The 22,165-nt window shown below is 46.8% G+C and overlaps 1 protein-coding gene across 1 annotated transcript in view; it reads right to left on the bottom strand.

Moving 5' to 3' along the window:
* Positions 1–9,093: 9,093 nt before the first annotated feature.
* Positions 9,094–22,165, bottom strand: part of GFPT2 (glutamine-fructose-6-phosphate transaminase 2) — a 46,488-nt gene continuing 33,416 nt past the window's right edge. Inside the window, exons 11-19 of the mRNA XM_004284055.3 lie at positions 21,056–21,151; positions 20,879–20,976; positions 20,472–20,592; positions 17,671–17,828; positions 17,406–17,520; positions 14,556–14,683; positions 12,385–12,552; positions 11,204–11,365; positions 9,094–9,978 (exon numbers count right to left, since the gene is read on the bottom strand). Of these exons, the coding sequence (XP_004284103.2) occupies positions 9,934–9,978; positions 11,204–11,365; positions 12,385–12,552; positions 14,556–14,683; positions 17,406–17,520; positions 17,671–17,828; positions 20,472–20,592; positions 20,879–20,976; positions 21,056–21,151 (1,091 nt within the window). The 3' untranslated portion in view covers positions 9,094–9,933. The remainder of the gene's footprint in view (positions 9,979–11,203; positions 11,366–12,384; positions 12,553–14,555; positions 14,684–17,405; positions 17,521–17,670; positions 17,829–20,471; positions 20,593–20,878; positions 20,977–21,055; positions 21,152–22,165) is intronic.

A 22,165-nucleotide genomic window follows, 5' to 3' on the forward strand; every position in this document is an offset into this window, starting at 1 on the left:
GCCGCAGTGGATGTGAGGGGCGCCGGAGCGCTTAGATCCCTTCCGGTCTGGCTCTCTTCTCCTCCGCCGCCGCCGCCGCAGCGGCGCTCGGCCTGACCGACCCGCGCGCCGACCAATCGGCGCGCGGTAAGTCGGGCTGGTGCAGCCAATCGCGCGCGGGGTGGTGGGGACGAACTACTGCCGGGCGGCTCGGGCGGAGCGGCCGGCGGAGCCAGGGCCCTCAGTGACTGGTGAGCGGCGCTCGAAGGTAGCGCAGCAGATCGGATCCGCACCTTATTGAGGCAGGCACTGTTCGGCGAGCTAGCTGAGCTCGTTGCCCCCACAGGGGCCCACGGCGCGGCGGCCGAACACGGAGCCGGGAGACGGTGGAGAGGGCGGGCTGGCGGGACCGAAAGCCGGGCCACAGGGCTGCAGGTGCAGACTGGCAGCGGCGAGTCGGCCTGGAGGGAGACGGAGCCGGTCCATTTGGGGGAAACCCGGGGTGAGGGTGAGGGCGAGGGCCAGCCAGGGCGAGGGAAGCTGGGGCCTTGGCGTCCAGGACCGGGAGGCGGAGGCGGCGAGGGAGTGGGGACGAGAGGAGAGGACCTTGGATTCCTCTGCTCACCGTGAACGAGTTTGTAGGGGTGCTCCCAGAAGTCGGGGACGGAGATGCGAGGAGGTGGCCATGTGCAGACAAGTATCCTCGGCAGGTCAGCGACAGGGCAGGAGAGGACAGGCTGGTGCTCCTGGGGCAGAGTTCAAGCTTCTGTCTCAGAGGAGAATGGCAGAGTCGTAAATGGAGGGAAGGGAATGCAGTGCTGAGGGCCTTAGGACCTGGGGTTTGTTGACACTGACCTTTTTTTTTTTCCCCTTATCCTGATCACTTCATTTATTTATTTTTTAAACATCTTTATTGGAGTATAATTGCTTTACAATGTTGTGTTAGTTTCTGCTGTATAACAAAGTGAATGGAATCTTTAAAAAAATGGTTCTGATGAACCTAGGGGCAGGACAGGATTAAACACGCAGACGTAGAGAATGGACTTGAGGACACGGGGAGGAGGAAGGGTAAGCTGGGACGAAGAGAGAGAGTAGCATTGACATATAGACACTGACCTTCTTTTGAGGCATCTCCCACAGCCCTCTAGCCTCTGGATCTGGTTCCAGCATGTCTGGAGTCATGTGAAATGATGGGAGAGGTGGTGTCGGATCTGTGTTTGGATGAGCAAGGCTGGAAGTGAGGCAAGGAGGCTGGACACAGTGGAGAAAAGCTCAGAGGTCCGTGGATGGGGTGAGGGGAATTGGACTTTGCGGATGGGGAGACTGGTGGACTGTGAAGGAGGAACAGCCCTCACAGGGTGGCCAGGACCACAGGGTGGCCAGGGCAGGGGCCAAACTTGGGGGAAGGAGCAGGACTCTGCAGAGGGGGGAGGTTAAGGGGCTGAGGGGCATGGAGCAGGGTGGCAGAACTGGGGGAAGCTGGCAAGCCTGTGACCCATGGCCAGGCTGGGGGCACCAGGACCTCAGAAGAGAGGTAGGGTAGAGGAAGGGATCCAGGTGCAGTGTCCCCCTTAGGCCACCCCTACCTTGGCTACCAGAACAAGTTTTCTAAAACTGGGTATGGCCCATCCCTGCTTGAAATTGTAACTCCTGAGTGTTGCCTGATTGAGGAGGGCCCACCTGATAGGCTCCTGCCCACACTCAACCTTACTGCCACCTGCCCCAGGTGCACAACAGAAAACAGGGAGCAAAAATTACCACCATCAAGGATTATGGGAAACCGTCGGAGCTGTGGTTTTACGATGGAGCACTCATGGGTGCTTCTCAGATTAGGAAGGAGCACCCATTCTCACACACAATCCAGCCCTGACTTTGCAGCACTCATCCCATGGAAAGTGAGTACCAAAAATCATTGTACACACATACAAACCTATATACATTTCCTGATGAGTTTTCTGAAAGGATTCTGCTTTTTTCTGGCTTATGAAGTACAGGGAACATTTATGGACATAGAGCTGAGGTTACAGGGTGGGGGCCAGGGAGCTGGTCTGTGCTTGGAAGAGTGCACAGGATTCCGGTTGAGGCCAACAAGAGAGAAGATCCTGTCACAAGTGTGGTGAGAACTGCAGGGGTGGGGGAAGGGGGAACACATGAGCACTGACAGCTGATCTAGCCTGCCAGGTGGAGAGGAGCAGTTGAAGAAGGCCTCCTGGACAGGAGGAAGCCCCAGCTGAGGCTGGAAAGCCAGCAGGAATGTTCTGGGCCAGTGCTTTAGGCAGAAAGCGCACTCAGACCCAGAGATTCAGAAGTGAGGACATGCATGCTATATTCAGGAAACCACATATCACCTAGTCTTGCTGGAGATGGAGAAGGGCGACTGGAGAGTTTTGAGGGCTTTGAGGTGCGTGGACTGGCACAGCTGACCGGAGGCCCATCGGCTGGCTTCAGCTCACTGATATGCTTTGTTTAACCCTGAGAGTTGTTTGTTTCTTTGTTTTTTAAGTTTTTTAGTTGCCAACATTTAAAAATTGGGAGCTTTCACCTTGGAAACACTCAATTGTTGCTTTCTCTTGAATAGTTAAAGCTCTGGCAACATGGGGCCCAGATTCGCATAGTAGTCAGCTGGAACTGAGTGGCAGCTGCCCCTTTAGGTGAGACCCCTAGTTCACCACAGTCTCCACAACTCCCTATTATCCACATCTGCCTGCAACTTCACTCACCCCTTACCTAATAGGCCTTGGGGCATCGCAGGGTGGAGACCTGGCTGTGGAGGTAAAGGGCAGCTGTTGTGGAGTATTAAGAAAGGAAGTAAGCAGAGTGATTAGATGTTTATTTTGGAAAGATCACTAGGGCACATGAAGTTTCAGGGATGAGGGGCTTAAGACCACAAGACCAATTAGGGAGCTATTGCAAAGGTCCCTGTAAGAGAAGATGAGGTCTGGTCTGGGGCCAAGGCAGCAGGTGTCAAAAGGAAGGATCTGATTTTAAAACTGTTTCAAGACTTTAGGCAAATTCAAATTAAATTACAACCCACTATCACTACACACCCCACTAGGATGGCTGTATGAAAAAAGACAATAGCAAGTGTTGATGGTGATGTGGAGCAAATGGAACTCCCAGACACTGCTGGTGGAAAAGCAAAATGGTTTATCCACTTTGGAAACAGTTTGATAGTTTCAGATAACATTAAACACATAGCTGTCATACCACCCAGCAATCCCATTCCTCGATATATACCCTAGAGAAATAAAAGCATGTTCACACAAAGAGCTTACGTGAATGTTCATACCAGCCTTACTCAAAACAGTTAAAAACTAGAAACAACCCATGTGTCCATAATTCAGTGAATGGAAAGACAAACTGTGGTACATCCATGCAGTAGGATATTACCTGACACAGAAAGGACTGGCCTGGTGGCGAGTGCACAGCACAGCATGGATAAGTATTAAAAACATGGTAAGTGAAAGAAGCCAAACATAAAACTATACATGATTCCATTTATATGACCTTCTGGAAAAAGCAGAGTCACATCAGTGGTTGTCAAAGCTCAAGTGTGGGGAGAGGAATGACTCCCAGGGGCCATGAGTGAATTTTTGGGGATGATGGGCATACTCTGTTGTATTTTAATTATGGTGGTCCTCATATGACTATATATGTGTCAAAACTCAGAATTGTGCACCTAAGAAAGGATGACTTTTAATGTGTGTAAATTATACAAAACAAACTTGATGTAAAGGAAAAAAAAACTGTTCAAGAGGTGGAATTGTCAGGTCTTACAGGTAGGATGTAGGGGTGAGAGAGGAGGAGTAGTCAGAGAGAAAAACCTGGCTTGGTTCTTGGCTGGGGACTTCTGCCCTTGGCCTGCTCATGCTTCTGCCAAGGCTCATTAGAGCATTTCTGGCTGCCCTTCCCTGCCCTTGATGCTGCTGCTGGCAGACACTGCCCACCTCCCCATCCCATGTGGGCCTCTTCACCTGGGTTCCAGTCAGGCTCTCCACTTAGTTGTGCTCCTCTGGGCAAGGGATTAGGCTCAGAGAGCCTCAGTTCAATGGGGAATGGGCATCGGTGGTGAACCCAACCTGATGCGAGGACTCAAGGAGCAAAGTACCAAACGCGGGGTGCCGACCTTACACACGGGGTATGTGAGTGTTCTCATTCTGGCTGCTTTTGGCCCTCTCCCTCGACTTTGCCTGCTCTCCCCACAGTCCATTAACCCCTCCTCTCTCTTCTCCCCAGCCCTTACCAGGACCAGAGATGTGCCAAAGGATTCAAGTTAGGACTGTTTTAGTTGTGTGTTATAGAAAGCCACATTGCACTTAAACCAATGGGGACAATTTGGGGGAGTTTCCTGCACTGTTGCACCTGAGGGAGAGCGGGGGTAGAGCTGGCTTCAGTACTGCAGGCTTGAGAGCCAGGCTGAGGCCTTGAAAGCCAGAGGCAAGCTCTCTACCCATCCCATTCCTCTGTGTCAGCTTCCTTCTCTCCATGTCACCTTCTGCTCTTCCACCACCCAAGGGGAGTGACCCTCTGTCTCAAGTCAAGTTTGAAAACCCCCATGGGAGGACTCTGATGGCTCCCCCTTGCAGGGCTCCCACCCTTTGCTGGTCAGTCAGGCTCATGTGAGGACGTGGCAGGCGAAAGGGCAGAAAACAGCTGGGAAAGACAGAAGTCTGGGTTTTATTCTCTGGTAATAAGAAACAGGGTGCCTTATATACACTACCAAATGTAAAATAGATAGCTAGTGGGAAGCAGCCACATAGCACAGGGAGATCAGCTCGTGCTTTGTGACCACCTAGAGGGGTGGGATAGGGAAGGTGGGAGGGAGACACAAGAGGGAGGGGATATGGGGATATATGTATACATACAGCTGATTCACTTCGTTATACAGCAGCAACTAACACAACAATGTAAAGCAATTATACTCCAATAAAGGTGTTAAAGAAAAAAAAGCATGTCTGAGCTGGGGGCACAGCTGAAGGCATGGGAGCTGTATGAAAATGGGGTTGATCCATGACTGTATGACTGAATGCAGTGACCCTCAGCCCTCCTCTTCCAGGTTTCTCCCAGAGCACCAGCCATTGGACCCTTGCTCAAAGGCAAGGGACTGGAAAGCTCTTCTCTGGGAGTCTGACCAGCCCTGAAGCCTAAAGTAAAGGCTTGACCTCCATCCCCCCACAAGCCCCCTTCCAGATTGACCGGCAGTGAATATTGGCATCAAAATAAGCCCCACTGTGTCCTCAGGACTTTCCACCTACCTTGAATCTGACTGGACAGCCCAAGGTCACATGGCAAAGGAAATTAAGACAATCAAACAGAAAACTGCATCTTGAAAGAAACAGAGAGTATGTAGAGAAGAAAATTCCAAAGGAAAAAAAAAATCATTGCAGGCTTCAAAGAGTATGAAAAAATATTGCATCCTAGTAACAAGAACCACCATTAAAAAATTCAGCACACAAGTTATGTCTTGCTCTCTCAGCTGAGATGGCCTAGAAGCAATGACATCCCAGGAGTGAAAACACAGCCAGAGCCCAGGTCTTGTTTTCTAATGCCATTCACAAATAAAGGAAACCAGGGGTCCTTGGAGCAATGGCTGATTCTAGGGCAGGGGCAGGGAATATACAAGATGAGCCTAGCACAAGTTGTAGTGCAAGAAAGGGAAGTGCTTACAAAGTACACACACAAACGAGGGGTCATGTCACAAGAGCCAACTGAAAGAGCTCCCAATAGCCATAGCTGGAACAATTCAAACAACAAAATAAGTAACATAGCACTGGGTTATGACTCAAAGTGTAAAATAAATATCCATGAGTTTCATAGTAACAGAAATAAATGATTTAACAAAAAGATGGAGAACAGACAAATCTGTACTGAGTTCCAAATAATTTATGTGGATACTCCCCTCACGGAGGTGAAGCATAACTCCCTACTCTTTAAGTGTGGGATAGGCATGATGGCTTCCTTCCAAAAAATTCAGTATGGAAAGGGGGGAAAAATAGAGTACCCGACAAACACTACCTCAGTCAAGGGTCACCTGACATAACAGTGATAAAACATGTTGATAGTATGTACCCTTGATATGAAGTGATGAGAATGGCATTTTACTTCTGGGGTCTTCCTCCCCAAAACACAGAGCGCCAGTCTAACCACAAGAATAGCACCAGGCAAATCCAAATGTAGGACATTCTATCAATACAAAATACCCAGCAACAGTCCTCAAAACTGTCAAGGTGGGCTTCCCTGGTGGCGCAGTGGTTGAGAGTCCGCCTGCCGATGCAGGGGACACGGGTTCGTGCCCCGGTTCGGGAAGATCCCACATGCCGCGGAGCGGCTGGGCCCGTGAGCCATGGCCGCTGAGCCTGCGCATCCGGAGCCTGTGCTCCGCAACGGGAGAGGCCACAACAGTGAGAGGCCTACGTACCGCAAAAACAAAAAACAAAAAAAACTGTCAAGGTAATCAAAAACAAGGAAAGTCTGAGAAACTGGCACAGCCAAAAGGAGCCCAAGGAGACATGTGATGTCCTTGAATAGGAAAGGGGAATTAGATACAAATTAAGAAGATATGAATAAATTATGGGCTTTAGTTAATTTAAAATATTATATTTATATTTATATATATTTATATATATATATATATATTCAGAGCCAAAAAAGAGTTCTTGGAAATTAAATCATTTGGCAGAAATGGAAAATCTTGGTAGTAAACAGGTTGGGAGAGAAAATTGAAGAAATCTCCCAATGAGTAGAGAAAAAAGATAAGATGGACAATAGAAAGGATAAGAAATTACAGGCCATTCCAGCAGCTTCACCTCTGCAGTCCAATGCTCTACCCCTGAGCTATAACCCTCAGCAGCTTCACCTCTGAATAACGGAGAGGCTAGAGAAACAAAAAGAAATCCATAAAAAAGTAACTCAAGAAAACATCCCAGACTTGAAGATCATGAGTAACCAGACTGAAATCAACACTAAATGAAAAGAGATCCAAGGCACCTTTGTTGTGATATTTCAGAACACAGGGAACAAAAAGAAGGAAATAAAGAGGTCACTGACAAAGGCACACCAGAGTGACTTTGGACTCCTCAACTGCAATACTGGGAACAAGGTAAGGGAGCATTACCTTTATGATTCTGAAAGAAACATTTTTATCTGACCTAGAATTCTATAATTAGCCAAACCCTCAATCAAGTGTGAGTCATAAAGTCATTTCCAGACATGCAAGGTCTCAAAACATTTATCTCCCAGCATCTTTACTCAAGAAGTATGTGCTCCACCAAAACAAAAAAGGACTCAGAAGAAGGAAGACACAGAGACAGGAAGCAAGAGACATGAGAGATGAGGAGAGAATCCCCTGGAGGATGGTGAAAGGTGATCCCAAGGTGACAGCTCTGCAGCAGCTGTGGAGGGCAACTGAGCCACACTGCAGCAGTGTGACCTGGCACATAGACTGTCATCACCAAGACCCCCCTTCCATCAGTCCATCTTCTTAACCTGAGGACAGAAAGCCCAGGAGAACTTGGCCCAGATTCTCATCAGTACTTGGCTTGTCTTGACCATGTGCTGATGAGGGTCTCTCCCCTCAGGCTCTGATGAGGACACGCATATAACTCACAGACGTTTCCAGCTTTTCCCTGAGAGCGGGAGGTAGACCACGATGGGCTCAGATATAGAAAGGACAGAGCAGCCCACTCTCACTGACCGGACTTCTGCTGCATGTCCAGCTCCTGGTCTACACTTCAGTCTTGCCAGGCACCTGACTGTGGAGAGCCCAGTGTTTTCCAAGACTCACTCGTGACCTTGCTCGTGAGTTCCCCAGAAAGGGCCTTGTCACCTCCCAGAGAAGCGGAGGTCAGACCATGACCGAAGACTGCTCCACTCACCTCCTCCTGGAGCCTCTGCCCAGCAGGGACAGTGCTGCCCACTCCTTGCATGAATGGTGTGTGCTTGCCCTCCGATTTCAAGACTAGGCAGTATTATTGTTTGAGTATTATTGTATGGGGTAGATACACAGGTAGAACTATAAAGAAAAGCAAGGGAACAATGAGCACAGAAGTCAGGATGGTCATCACCTCTCAGGTGTTAAGGATGAAATACATTTTTCTGGTCCTTGTTCAGATAAAAATGTTCTGGCTAGTTTGTAGTCTCCTAACCTGAAGTTGTATTGGTCATTGTTTGGTCAGGAAGACAGAAACCAGAGCAGGCATTTCCAACAAGACTTACACACTTGTTAATTTGTGAGAAGGGCAGGAGGAAGGTCAGAGAATGCCATCACAGCCCCTTGGGTTCCTGCCAACTCTCCAGAATTAGGATTTTGGAGGAGCCACAGGAAAGCTCTGCTGGTGGCCACCACAGCCTGGAGCACTGAGTGATGGGTGAGTTGTAGGGAGCCCCACCATAGAGGATATTTTGGGGCCAAGGGCCACAACAGGACCTCCTGTCTGCCTCTGCCAGCACAGAAATAAGTTATATGAATGAGTGATATGAATTTCTCATTGAATAATATAATTTCTAAACTGTCTTTCAAATCTCCCAGAAGTGTCTCTCACTGGTGGAATTTAACCTGGAAATGTAGTTCCCAGGTTTCCAACCCCTGTGATACAGAGTAGAGCATAGAATAGGATGAAAAAGGTCACTGAATAGCCCACAGGTAATCCAGAACAAAGATCTGATGGGATTCTAGAGCTACACATACCAATTAGTTGCCATGAAGACACCACTCGAGCTGTCTGGGATAGCACTTTCATAGGGAGCCAAACTCCAACTCCACAAGAATTCTGTCTCTGGCTTTCTATCTTCCTGCCTGATTCTATTAATAAAATTGGTGACTTTATAGGCTTACTGGGGGAAAAAAGTACAAATTTGAGTTTCACCTCTGTATGCTTCATTCAGGCTCTGGGCAACCCCCTCCAACAGCTATTCAGTGGATTCTCATTCCAAAGTCCCAAATCTCCTGCATTTTGTTCCATTCTGTTAAAATAGTGCTCATTTTCATCCTAGAAGCACATAGGTCACGGGTGTGGCTACCAACAAACAGGGCTGCCCCCACGAGACACTGCTGAGTTTGTTTTGAGGAGCCCTCAAAAGCATGCGAAAAGAATGAGAATAACAAAAATCCACACGCACAAGCAAAAAAATTGTACTGTATTTATTGTCTTAAAATTGCATAGTACTTTGATTGTGCATGCTTTTAAATAGAGGGCAAGTTAGCCCTCTTGAAACTACTCTCTTGCATGGGATTTTTCAGGCTGTTTTACTATGGGCAGGAGCAGGGACCAAAATACTGCCTGATCTTAAAAAGAACCATGATCAGAGAGAAGTTGTCGGAGAGATTTAGATGAGAAGACACTGATGAAGGGAGTTGAGATTTGACAGGACTTATAAGAGGCATAGGAAGATGGTGGGAGGGGCCTTCCTGAAGTCAGGGGACAGGACTCAGGAGCAGCCAAGAGAGGATGGGAAAGGAGAAAGGAGTCCAGAGGGGCAATGCCTGGTGCTCAAATCTGAGATGAATGCTCCCTGCCAGGACACTGGGTGCACTGGGTAGCCTGAGGGTATGGTCTGGGCGTTACCTTGGCTACAGAAAGCCACATACTAGAAAAATAACTTAAAAGCTATACAATTGTCATTATAAATATTTTGTCTTTAAAACTAACTAGTGTTGGTTAAAAAAGGTTCACAGTTACTCTGAAGAGAGCTGTATCTCTATTGCACGGTATTGGAAAAGTCCACTCAGATCCCATGTGTAAACAATGATTCCCTTCTCCTCTGGCAACTTCAGGACACAGAGAAACACTATCTGCTGTAAGCAAAGCACTTGGGTACAAGGCACGTCAAAGCTGTCAAGCTCTACTGGAATCTACTCAGAACACGCAGAATGCCAGCTTTTCTTCCCACTTGATGTCACTGGGAAAGGTCTTAAATCAGATTAAAGGTGGTGATGGTCTTCTCACACTCTTGTTCTCATTCCACGGTTACAGACTTGGCCAGATTTCTGGGGAAGTCAACCTAAAATGACAGAAAGTAGCTGCTCAGGACCCCACAAGTCTCAGCAACACACTGTGTTTATAAAGCCTACTCTCAGAGTACTTGACGACAAGGAGACAGGTGTTCCTGGGCACCTCCAACCATGAGCTACTTGAGACCTGCATCTTGGAAGCAGTTCCTTATTCCAGAAACTTCACTGAACTGTACAATGTTTAGTTTATGCAATAAATATTTATGGGGCACCTGTGTCACGCAGTGTTAACACTATTAAAAGGATATGATTCATGCTATTGAAAACAGCTAGCTCAATTTGTACTGTTAAAAATTCACTTTTCTTGGAAGTAGATGCACTAAATTATTGGTTAAGGGTGGGGACTGGGAAGGAAATGTGACTGAGGATGGTTGATAAAGTAGCCTTCAACTTTATCTACAGGGTCTTATTTCATTTACAATAACATTAAAAAAGAGAAGAAACAAAAATGACAAAATGTTGGCAAATGTCAATGCTGGATGGTATATATACCATCGGATGTTTGTTATATTGTTTTTGGTATTGATATATATTTTTTAAAGCTTCTCAAAATTGTAGTAAAACTATTTCTTTGCACACATACTTTCTGGTGAGATCATAAACTGGTTCTTTTCTGGAACAGAAATCGACAGTATAGGAGTTCCAAAATGTTGAATGATTTGCTAGACTGAGGATAAATCTTCTAATGTGGGAGGAAGATGTATATACAAAGATAATTCACTGCAATTGTTATTTATGCAGATATTCCAAAAAATTAGAAACAGTTTAAATAATAGAAGACCGGTTAAGTAATTGTTAAAATCTGTGTTGTAAGACTGCAGTGGAATATTGTGCAATGATCAAGTGTTGCTTACAAGTTCAAGATGTGAGAAAATATTTGTAATATGTTAAAAAGGAAGTTATAAAAGTTCATCCTTGATATTATCTCAAAAAAATCTTTAAAAATGCACAGGCACAAGGAAAAGACTGGAATAAAATATTAAATTTGCTAATTAACATTGCCTCTGGGTGAGAAGCTTATGGTTTAATATGGCCTTCATACATCTTGCAGTTCCCATCTTGTTTTCAGGGGGTATAAGTTACTTTAAAAACAGTTATTTTAAATGTAAATATTTCTCTTATGAATTTTTATGCCAAATAAGTATTTAAGAACCAAATGGAACTCTGGGTTATGTCTCTCCCCTTTGCTGGGTGATGTGCAATTTTTAGACGTACGTCATATCCTCGGAGTACAGCCAGGTGGAAGGAGAGGAGCTGTAGTGGAATCACACTCAGGATGCCCTGGAGGCAGTCCACGGTGTGGGGCAGCTCGATTGTTTTATATGCAAACTTGGAACTTTCAGTGTCATCCTTGGAGCACAGTATGATTGGGCGACCCTAAGACAGAGAAATGTGATCACAAGATGCATATCATCTCTGAAAGAAGCAATCCCTCACACACAGCAGAGTTTCTGAGATAAACATATTGAAATCATAACAGTGATCTTTTGCTTTTGCTGGAGTTATGGATGAGGTGATGTATCCGATTTGTGTAAAGGACAAAGAGTTTGGAGGCTTTTTTGGTGAGGTTCGTATTCTTCCCTGGTAGGGGGTCACCTCCTGCTGCGTTCATGCAGCACCCATTTGTGAGTGGCTCCAATGTGCTTTGCAAAGAGCAGGAGCTCTTACCCCTTACTCCAGGGGCTCATAGTCAAGTGGTAAGAAAACAAAAATGTAAATAAGCAAACCGATAAATAACAATGAATTTCAGATAAAAGCCACCTGTGCGGTAAAACCCCGTAACATGCTTGGGAGACAGTGGTGAGGTCCGAGGAGCTCTCTAAAAAGGAGACATTTGTATCGAGACCTGAATGATGAGAGGCCAACTCCCCGAAGAAGTGTGGGAAGAATGTTCGGGGCAGAGAGAGCAGCCTGTGTTCTACAAGTTCTAGCGAATTATTGAAACTGAGGGGGTGGTGGGAACTCCTGAATTTGGATCCAGTTGGTCAGAAGTGTGGGTGGCCTAGGAAACCCAAAGATTGTAGCTAGTGGCTGAAGTGAGGGCGGTCTTGTGGAGGACAATGCCCTTCACCTGTGAAATCTGACTAACTCTGGGTGGCCAATATCAGAACTATCCCCAGGGCTCTCCACCAGACCTCCTCTGGTCTCCATGCCTGGGATCCAGGACCCCTCTGGGCAATCTGGATCACTGGGCCTCACCTAAGAGCTTCTGTGGGCATGGCCACAGGCTGGCCAGTCCCTTTCTGAATGTGCACCACACATGAGGGGCCCCAGGAGAGAGTGTGTGCTCACGCCTACTCCCCAGCAGGAACACCCATAGCTGGTGCCGGCAGACGGTGGGTGAGGCGGGCATGTGTGGAAGAGAACAGGAGGCATGTGTGGCAGAGGGCCCTCACCTGGCGGGCTGTGACCTGTTGCAGGGCATTCTGGCATTTGGCAAAGCAAGGATCCTTCATGATGACCATGATGACGGGCATCTGCTTGTCAATCAGCGCCAGGGGTCCGTGCTTCAGCTCCCCAGCTAGGATGCCTTCTGAGTGCATGTAGGTTATCTCTTTAATTTTCTGGGGAAACACGAGGTGGGATCATTGTCACACTGGGAAGACAGGGAGCAGATCAGCCAGAGGGGAGAAAGGGGAGGCGGGAAGGAATGATTCCAGGAAGCAGGGAGCTGAGGGCCAAGAGGCAGATGGACACATGGAGCGGTCAACAGCACTGAGGGCAGCCGAAAAGGCCAGGGCCAGGGGAGAGGGCTGGCTGCTGTCCAGAGCATGCACAAAGCCCAGCACACAGCCTGTGAACCCAGACCAGCTCTGGGACACAGTCACCCGCCTTGGATGGACAAGTCAGTGTCAATCTAGCTTTCCCCCTTCCCCTCTGTAGCCAGCCACATGGCCTCCCTAACAGTTATAATTTGTAATGATGGCATTTTATTCTACACCTTCATTCAATTATCTGATTAATCACTCCCCCAATTCTAGATCATTAATAACTTCCAAAGGGTTGCTCCAACTTAACTATCAAGCAAAATAACACACACACTGGGGTGTTAATGGAGTTTTCCCCCTATGTTTAGAGAGACACATTTTTTTCAGTTACCATTAAACCCATGTCATTGAACTGGTGAGAGTGTTGAAGAAACCATTTCTCAACTCCCTAGAACTATTTATTTGGGTCAGGGAAACATTGTCAGGAGTGTGGCTCCATCCTGGATGCCGCAGACGGCTGAAGTGCTGGTACCCAAGTCACCACAGAGGGGCCACTGACTTGTGCCAGCAGCAGCGTAAAAGCTTCTTTCTTTCCCCCAAGACTAACTTGGAGACACAGCTGAATACTCATCTTTCACCAGCACACTCAGGAGCTGCAGCTGAGCACCCCACACCAGATGGCAGAGGCACAGGGCTGGGGCGCCAAAAGTGTGCCCCACCGAGGCATTGCCTCTATTACCCCTGAGAAGCAGTGTGCCTGGCCTCTCGCTTCCTTTGAGAGGGGTCAGAATATCCACTGGAAGGATGTGGGAGTTGAATCTCACTGCAGTCAGGCAATTCATGGCTTGTAACCCACACCCACTCCCCACTTCCTGTAATACTGTGAATGTTTCCCACAACTGGCATCGTTCTTCCAAATGGGGGTGGTGGTGGGGAGCAGCCACTTGTTCCCACGGGGAGAGAAGGGCAGCCAAGCTGAGTTATAGATGATACCCATGTGTGGGTACCAAATGCTGCCTCACCCTCCCCTCCCCTAGCACAATGCCCTGCCCTCCTTCCTGCTGGTTTCTCGGGGTGTCTCCTGTGACAAGTCTCCCATTTACCTTGCTTGTTGATCCATAAACAGCAGGTGGATAGTGAGTAAAGGGCAAGCACTAGGCTCGGGTCCCTGGACATCACTTCCCACCCTCTCAGTAGCCCTGTGGTCCTGGCATCTTACCCCTACTCCAACGGCTTTCTCTCAAGCCGGTATGGATCTTTATAGCTGCAGTGGGCAAAACAGCCAATCACTGATATAAAAAATACAGGAATTTCAATGCTCATTCCTGAAGGATCCCAGCTCCCCTTGGAAGTTTGAGGAGTAAGAGGGACACTCTACAGAGACCCAACCCTGCAACTCTGGTCTGCCCAAATCCTCCCATGCAGACTGCTTGTGGCAGTGGAAAAAAGCAAAGTCCAAATGGACCTGATTTCGAATCTTAGGCTGATCACTTCCACTATGTAATTTTGAGCAAGATGAATTTTTTGGAGGCTCAGTTTGCTCCTGGGTAAAATGTAAACAATAACTGCCAGCCTCTCAGAAGATACTCATGAGGTAAGAATGAGCTATTCCAGATGGAGCCTGGTGCAGGTTGACACCTCAGGGGCTCTCATAAGGTTGCCCTGCCCCCTTTGTCTTCAGGAGATCAGGAGCCCTCATCTCCGTGTGGCCAGAGCTAGAATACCTGGTCAGTGAGCGAAACCCTCCCCTCCCCTAGCACAATGCCCTGCCCTCCTTCCTGCTGGTTTCTTGGGGTGTCTCCCATGCCTGCCATCATGCAGGGGCCAGTGGAGGTGGGGGTTGGTCAGAGGGGGCTCACCAAGGCTCCTTCCAGGCACGTGGCATAGTTATAGCCCCGCCCCATGACCAGGAGCGACCTCTGTGTGTAGAGCTCCAGGGCCAGGTCGTGGATCTTCTCATCCAGTGACAACACTTCCTTGATCAGCTCTAAGTGAAGCACATAGCAGAGGGGGAGAGCCAGTCACACCAATTATAAAACAAGATTCACAAAGAAAAGTCATGGTGTATAAGACAAGGTTTTAGAACTCACATCACTTACACACTTGCCTTCCTTGTATTAGTTTCAAAGGACTTTAAATGTAGATTATGGGAAATAGCTTGTGTTATCGGCCAGGATTTTATTGTGATGGTGATTCGTATTTGTGTTTATACTTTCCTGAGCACATAAGTAAGTAGGGAAGTGTTATTTCTAGCTCCATTTTACAGGCAAGGCAACAGAGGTTCAGAGGGGCTAAATCCCCAGCTGACCAGCCACACAGCTGACACTCCATACTAATGCCCCTCATCTGGGCCACATGCCATGTCTGGAAACAAAGCCAGTGTAGGTTGGACCAGCACTTCTCAAATTTTTTGGTCTCAGGACTCCCTTACGCTCTTAACATTTACTGTGAATTTCTAAAAACCTTTATTTTTGTGTGTTATAGCTATCAATATTTACCAGAATAGAAGCTGAGAAAATTAAAGATACTTATTCATTCATTTAAAAATAATAATAAACCCATGAAATGAAAAAAATCAGTGAGAAGAGTGGCACTATTTTACATTTTTGCAAATCTTTAATGCCTGACTTTTTCATAAAAGACAGATTCTCCTATCTGCTTCCCCATTCAATCTGTTGTGATATGTTTTTTGGTTGAAGTACAGGAAGAAAATCTGGCCTCACAGAGATTTGTAGTTGGAGAAAGAAGGCATATTTAAACAACTTTTTCAAATAATTGTGAATGTTCTTTGATAGTACACCAAACTTAAGAAGTGACAATTTCTTAAAAGGGTAGGTGCAAATGTGGAATCTGAGATCATATCAACAAACTTTTCCTACCTTGTTACATTAAAATGTATTTGTCTATCTTGCACTTACCTAAATGGGTCTTTTACATGTGCATAATTTTATAACACTGCATTGGCCATTTGCAAAATATTGGTTCACTGAGTTACCCAAATCTTCTAAAAATGGACACATTTCATTATAAAATATTTTTTAAAAAAGTCATATTTGTTAAAATCACTGTGATCTCATCAGAGATGTTTCTGAGTATTGGGAGGAGGTCAAACTCGAGCTGACAGCTACAAGTATTCCAGATCATGTTTCGGTTGAAAGCTCGAAGGTTATCATTAGCAACAAAAACTGTTATCAGGGGCTTCCCTGGTGGCGCAGTGGTTGAGAGTCCGCCTGCCGATGCAGGGGACACAGGTTTGTGCCCCGGTCTGGGAAGATCCCACATGCCGCGGAGCAGCTGGGCCTGCGAACCATGGCCGCTGAGCCTGCGCGTCCGGAGCCTGTGCTCCGCAACGAAAAAAAAAACAAAAAAAACCCCCCAAAAACTGTTATCAGTTGTTTTTCTCAAAGTGTCAGGATAACTTGGTTCACTTTTGAGAAAATGTCTGCCAAGTACCAACTCAGCTTGTTAATCAATCATAGGGCGTTTTTCTCTGGAACAACCTCAGGGTGCTGCATACCTTCCATTTGTCACATAGAATATTAAAAAGTGTTGCAGTTTAATAAGACTAATGCATTTTACCATATCATCAAAGACATTCCTAAGTGAAGCTATGTGCATTTCTGTCATGGGAATAGTGTGATGCCTCTGCCTTGAAATGTGCTAAAGTGCCAGCGGCGGCCATCATTGCCTTTGCAGATGTTCACACAGAGAGAAAGGCAAAAGCATCTTATTCACTATAAATAACATATTACTAAGAAAATAGTTTTGACTGAAAGGGACCCCAGGACCTTTGGGTTTACATCTTGGTAACTGCCTAGCAGAATAGAGTCCTGTTTTTGCAGGATTATTATCTGGCTTAAAGTTAAGAAAGTTTTTCTTGTCAATAAATTTTCAGCATGTTGTCTTGGTCAGATTCAGACCCCTAGAGCTTGTATGGTTACATGGTGGCTTTCCCTCACTGCCTTCTCTGAGGTTTGCCCTTGGTTCCAGAATAAAGTCTGGTGAGACTGTGAAGGAGCAGTTTGGGCCAGGAAGAGGTGTGAGGCCATTCACTCCTTCTTATGTATTTCCTGAGCAACTACTGAATGTCTGCCCTGGCTGGACACCTGGCATCCAGCAGTGACTCTGACAGACACGGTTGTGTGCTCACTGAGCAGACACGGTTGGGGAAGACAAGCCAATTCACAGGAGGACAGGTAATTTCAGATCATGGTATGTGCTATAAAGAAAAGAAATGGGCTAATGTTTTTTAGAGAGATGGGCAGGGGATTAGTGCCCCTATTAGGGTGGCCAGGGAGGGTCCCGGAGGTGACATTTGAGCTGAGACTTGGGTAATGGGAGGCGTCAGTCATATGAAGAGCTGGAGGAAGAGGGTTTTGGTAGAGGAAAGAGCCAGTGCAAAAGCCCTGTGGTGGAAAGAGCTTGGCATTGCTGAGGATCAGAAGGTCAGTGAGGCAGCTCAGGGAGGGGGAGGGAGCTCGATGAGGTCAGTGGCACAGGGGCCCAGAGTGCAGGGCTCCGTGGCCTGGTGACAAGTGCGGACTTTAATCTTGGCCCAGTGGGGGCTGCTTCAGGGATTCAGTGGTAAGTAAAAGTTTTGAGGAGAAGGGAATGATTAACAGCATTGTTTATGGGAGAGAGTCAAGTAAGAGAGCAGCCAGGAACAGTCCACAGGATTTGATAATGAGCAGTTTAGCTCTGGAACATACCAGGTAAAGATCTCAGGCCATGGATGATCTCTCGCCTTCTGTTTTGTAGTGAAATGCGGTCTTCGGACATCATCAAACCAAACATCACCAGGGAGATGAACTGACTGGTGTAAGCCTGAGGACAAAACAGTGGTGCTAGCAGAGCAGGGGTGATGTACATGTGGTGACCACTCAAGACGAGACAGATTCCTGGGCTCCCCTCTTGGCCCCCTGTCCACCCACCCAGCAGAGGCCCTCCTGCGGGTGCCCACATGGCTCCTTCTACCTTGGTGCTGGCCACGCCGATCTCCGGTCCTGCATTGATGTGGACTCCGCAGTCAGTCTCTCGGGAGATGGAGCTGCCCACAGTGTTGGTGACACCCACGGTCAGGGCCCGGCGGTCCTTACAGTAGCGCAGTGCCAGGAGGGTGTCTGCGGTCTCACCTGCCACACAGGTCCTTCTTTTCAGCTCACAGGTATGTGGGCTCTGCCAGCCTTAACCCCCAGCCCCCAACTCATTTACTTCTGGCCCTTAGGCAGAAATTGATGTCCAGACACAGTTGGTGTGTGCTCAGAAAGGAAAATGCATGCTCAACAATTTTTCTGGTTGATTCTTTTTTTTTTTTTTAATGTAAGATGCTCCTTATTCAAGGGCTATGAATACCAAAAACACAGTTAGCACTTAGATCTTGAAAAAGGAGAGTTCTTTAGGTTTAAAAGTAAATAGGAAAATAAAACATTCATAGGGATTTGAATTTGAAGGTTGAAATTAATTTATCACTTCTCATTTTACCACTCAGTGTGAAGTGCATGTTCTAGGGGATGTTAAGACCTTTCTCATGAAAGTTGGTAAACTGTTCAACTGGATGGGGCCTCCATGTGGGGACCCTGACAGCACAGACATATGGGAGTCACTCGATCACTTGGGTGTTTAGTAATGCAATTAATGTGGTTCATTGTGATCATTTATGTAACTAGAAGATGAAAGCTGATTAGTAAGTGGAACTAATTTGGAAGGAATTTATTAAAAGTTTGTTCATGATTAAGTGTTGAATAGAACATTTAAGTTCTACAATTGATGTTTTCATGAAAAATATGTGAGATTATTTTTTCTAAAAATGGTTCAAGATTCTCTTGTCCCAGCTCTTCTCTAATCTAATTTCTCTTGAATATTAAGACAGAGTGGTTTATAAATACTTCTCCACTTTCTCACTTCCCATTTCCTATTCAACACACTACAGCCTGGCCTTGTGCCCTGGTTGATTCTCAGATTCACGATTTTGCTACTATTTATGTGGCGAGTGCTTGCTCATCCACTGTCTCACTGAACTCTCATGACAACTCTGTAGGGGGCATCATCCCCATTTTCCCTTGAGGATGAGGTACTCAGAGATGGAGCAAATCAATGCCTCACTCACTCAAGGCCAAGTAGCTGTGGGTGATAGTGTGGGCCTGGCTCCCAGTGCCCTTTCTCGGACTCTAAACTGCCTTATTCAGAATGGGCTGAGATTTAAGTTAAAAAGCAAGAATGCCCCTAAATGGTGTTTCTCAAACAGATCTTGTTTTAAAGGAAAACATTTCTTGTCCTAGTGTGTACTCAAATTATTTTTATAAAAAAGCTTAAATAGGTTCATGCACAAACCAGCACAAACTTCCTATGTTTGTAAGTCCTAAAGAACTCAAGCTAAATTAAATATGATCCAGAACATAAAACCAAACATTCAATGTTCACAGAGCCACCACTCTTGGCTGTGCTGTCCTAACTTCTCTGCAGTGCAGGCTGGTGCTATTATGGCCCAATTCTCCTCTCCTGTTTCTGCTCAGACTTGCGTCTAGTGCACTGGGGTGCTACAAGGCCTTCCCTTAGCGCCTATGGGAGCAAGGGAGCTCTATCTTCATGGGGTGCTCTATCTTCATCGGCAACATCCCCATTTTTGATACAGTTAAAAAAATTTAATGTACAGGGGTGAACAAAGTGAAACTTTAAACCCCTTCTATGAAGTCACTCAGGAGGTGCCACTGCATTATTTTCACATTAAAACCACTTCTGTTCTTTGGTTAGTGGCTTCCACCAATTCATGAAACATTTTTAGGCTCTGATGGGATTGTAAACCCAAAGGTAACAGTGGCAACTGAAGTCAGAGGGCAGCACCTGGGTATGAGGTGGTCAGCTAGATGGTGGTTGTGTCTGTGTTAGTTTTTCTTAGCTTGTTACTGAAATGGAAATGGTATTGAAACTTCAGAATGAAAGCAGTATAAAAAGATATTAGGGTATTGCTGTTAATGCTTCAATTGCGATAATGACATTGGTGTTATATTTTTTCTTTTATCATTTAGAGATACGTTCTGCAATATTTATGGATGAAATAACATGATGTCTGAGACTGACTTTAAAATAACACAGTGAAGGGGAGGGGTTAAAGTAGATATGATGACACAAGATGGGTGAGTTATTCCATAACATAACTGCTGAGCCTAGGTGCTTCTTTATGCAAGTCTCTCTTTTATAAAAGTTTGGGATTTTCCATAATTCAGTGTATAAAAATCCTCCTAGAGCTCATGGGGACTCCAAGCATATGGCCATGGATCATCTCCCTGACCCTCCATCCTGCCTTGAGCTGGAGCAAACACCCAAGCCTAGTGTTAGAATGCCACCCAGGCAGGGTTTCCTGAGCTGAGGGCAGCCTGGGCTCTCTACACCTGAGTAGTGTCTCTCCATGCCTCACACTGTTGGGTTGCGTGAGCACTGTATGGTGCCCACACAGTTCTTGAAGTGACTCTCAACTAGCAGAATTAAACTTTCCTCTAATTTAAACCCAGCACACATTTCTGAGTATCTCGGTGAGTGGTCCCTTAAGTCCTGGACTTGGAACAGCAGGAGGAGGGAGAACCTGGCTGCATGGCCCTCCCCATAAAATGGGACAGTAGCTGATGGCTCTGAGGGTTGAATGACCCTGGGCATGAGAGAGTGTGGCACATGGTCTATGTGCAGAGAACTTCATGGGATGAAGGAGGGAGGGAGCTGCATGGTGTGTCACTGAGAGGACAGAGCCCTGAGATGAACTAGTGAAAACCTGTAACCCTTACCTGACTGGCTTATGAAAAAGCAAACGTCATCCCTGAACACAGGTGTGTTCCTGTCCAGAAAATCACTAGCAAGTTCAACCATCACCGGGAGCTCGGTCAGTTCCTCCAAAACTTGCCGCGTCTGAAGCCAACAAGAATGGGGACTAAAGTCAGTCATGAACAGTACAGGGACAAAGGTGGCTGGGCTTCTAAGACAGTTGATGAAATGGAACCTCTGCGTCCAGGTGAGCAGGGAACTTCAGGCATTCACAGGCCAAACTGCTGGAGAAATGGCTCCATGCCAGTTCTCGTACTGGCTCATGGCACCAAATTTGGAAGGCCAAATGCATGACAGCATTTAAGACTCATCTTGTCCTAGCCAACACTGCCTCCCAGGCACTATCAAGGGCCCAGCATGTTGCACTTACGGCCACAGCAGCATGGTAGCTAGTTCCACAGCCAATCACAATGAGCCGGCGACATCGTCTGATCTCCTTCAAGTGGTCCTTCAAGCCGCCCAGAAGCACTGCAGGACACATGCAGTGTGTTAATGCTGACATGACACAGGGATTGTGCATTGGCCCAGGGCTCGGACGAGGGATTACCTGTGTTGGTCTCAAAATTCACCCGACCTCTCATGGTATTGAAAACTGATTCTGGCTGTTCAAATATCTCCTTCTGCATAAATGCACTGAAGTTACCTGGTCAAACAAACATCAACAGGATGTCAATTTTAATGTTGTTACACTTTCACTGCTTAGCTTTTAATCAAGAAGAACAGTTGTTATGCAGTTAGTCACAGTGGCACATGTAAAGGCTACTGCAGATTACAAAAGGTGTCTCCAGGTATTGTCCCACCTGATACTCATGGTGACAAGCCAGATAAGGTATGATTATTATCTTCAATGTGCGTATCAGACCCTGCAACTTGAGGGAGGGAGGGATGTAAGTAACAAATGCATGGTTGGCCTTCCTGGGCCACGCTCCTCTTAACAAGGCCAGAGGAAAGTAAAATGCTTTACTTCCTAACACCCACCTACTTAGGGAAGTACAAATTAAGCGAGCCTAAGGAAATAGGCAGTTTTTTTTAAACCAAATTCCCTCCTATACACTGTATTAAAACAAAAAACCAAAAATCTTTTTAGCCACATATTTCTAGGGCTCTGATGTGAATGAAACCGGATGACATCTAAGACCCCCGACAGGTGCTGTGCCTGATGCCTGTCGACAGGTGTCCACAGACAAGGCGGGAGTGTCCTCTGGGATACACACACGCATGATGCCAAGCATCACAGTGTCCCTGTCTGCTGCCCTCGGCAGAGAACTTGTAGAAAGAGTGCCACGAAGCAAACAGAGCAAGTGAGGAGGGGTCGGGCCATTGCAGATATGGATCAGGGAAGGCCTCTCTGAGGGGGTGACGTTTCAGGAGAGATGATCAAAAGGAGCTGGTCCTGTGCGAAGCTGAGTGAGTGCGATGACCCCCAGGGGAGTAAGCACTCCGCCTGTCTAAGTAACAGTGAGGCAGCCAGGGCGGGCAGGGAGGGGCACAGTGGAGAAGGGTTGTGCAAGGTGGGGCCAGGCTGTGTGTGGATGGCTGTGGGCTGTGGCAGGGAGTGTGGGTTTTATGCTGAGAACAGTGGGAAGCCATTGGAGGGCTTTACACAGCATGATAAGAGGGTATGATTCACGTTCTTAAACGTTTACCCAGGCTGCCC

Source organism: Orcinus orca, chromosome 3 (assembly GCF_937001465.1).
Source record: "Orcinus orca chromosome 3, mOrcOrc1.1, whole genome shotgun sequence".
Lineage (NCBI taxonomy): Eukaryota > Metazoa > Chordata > Mammalia > Artiodactyla > Delphinidae > Orcinus > Orcinus orca.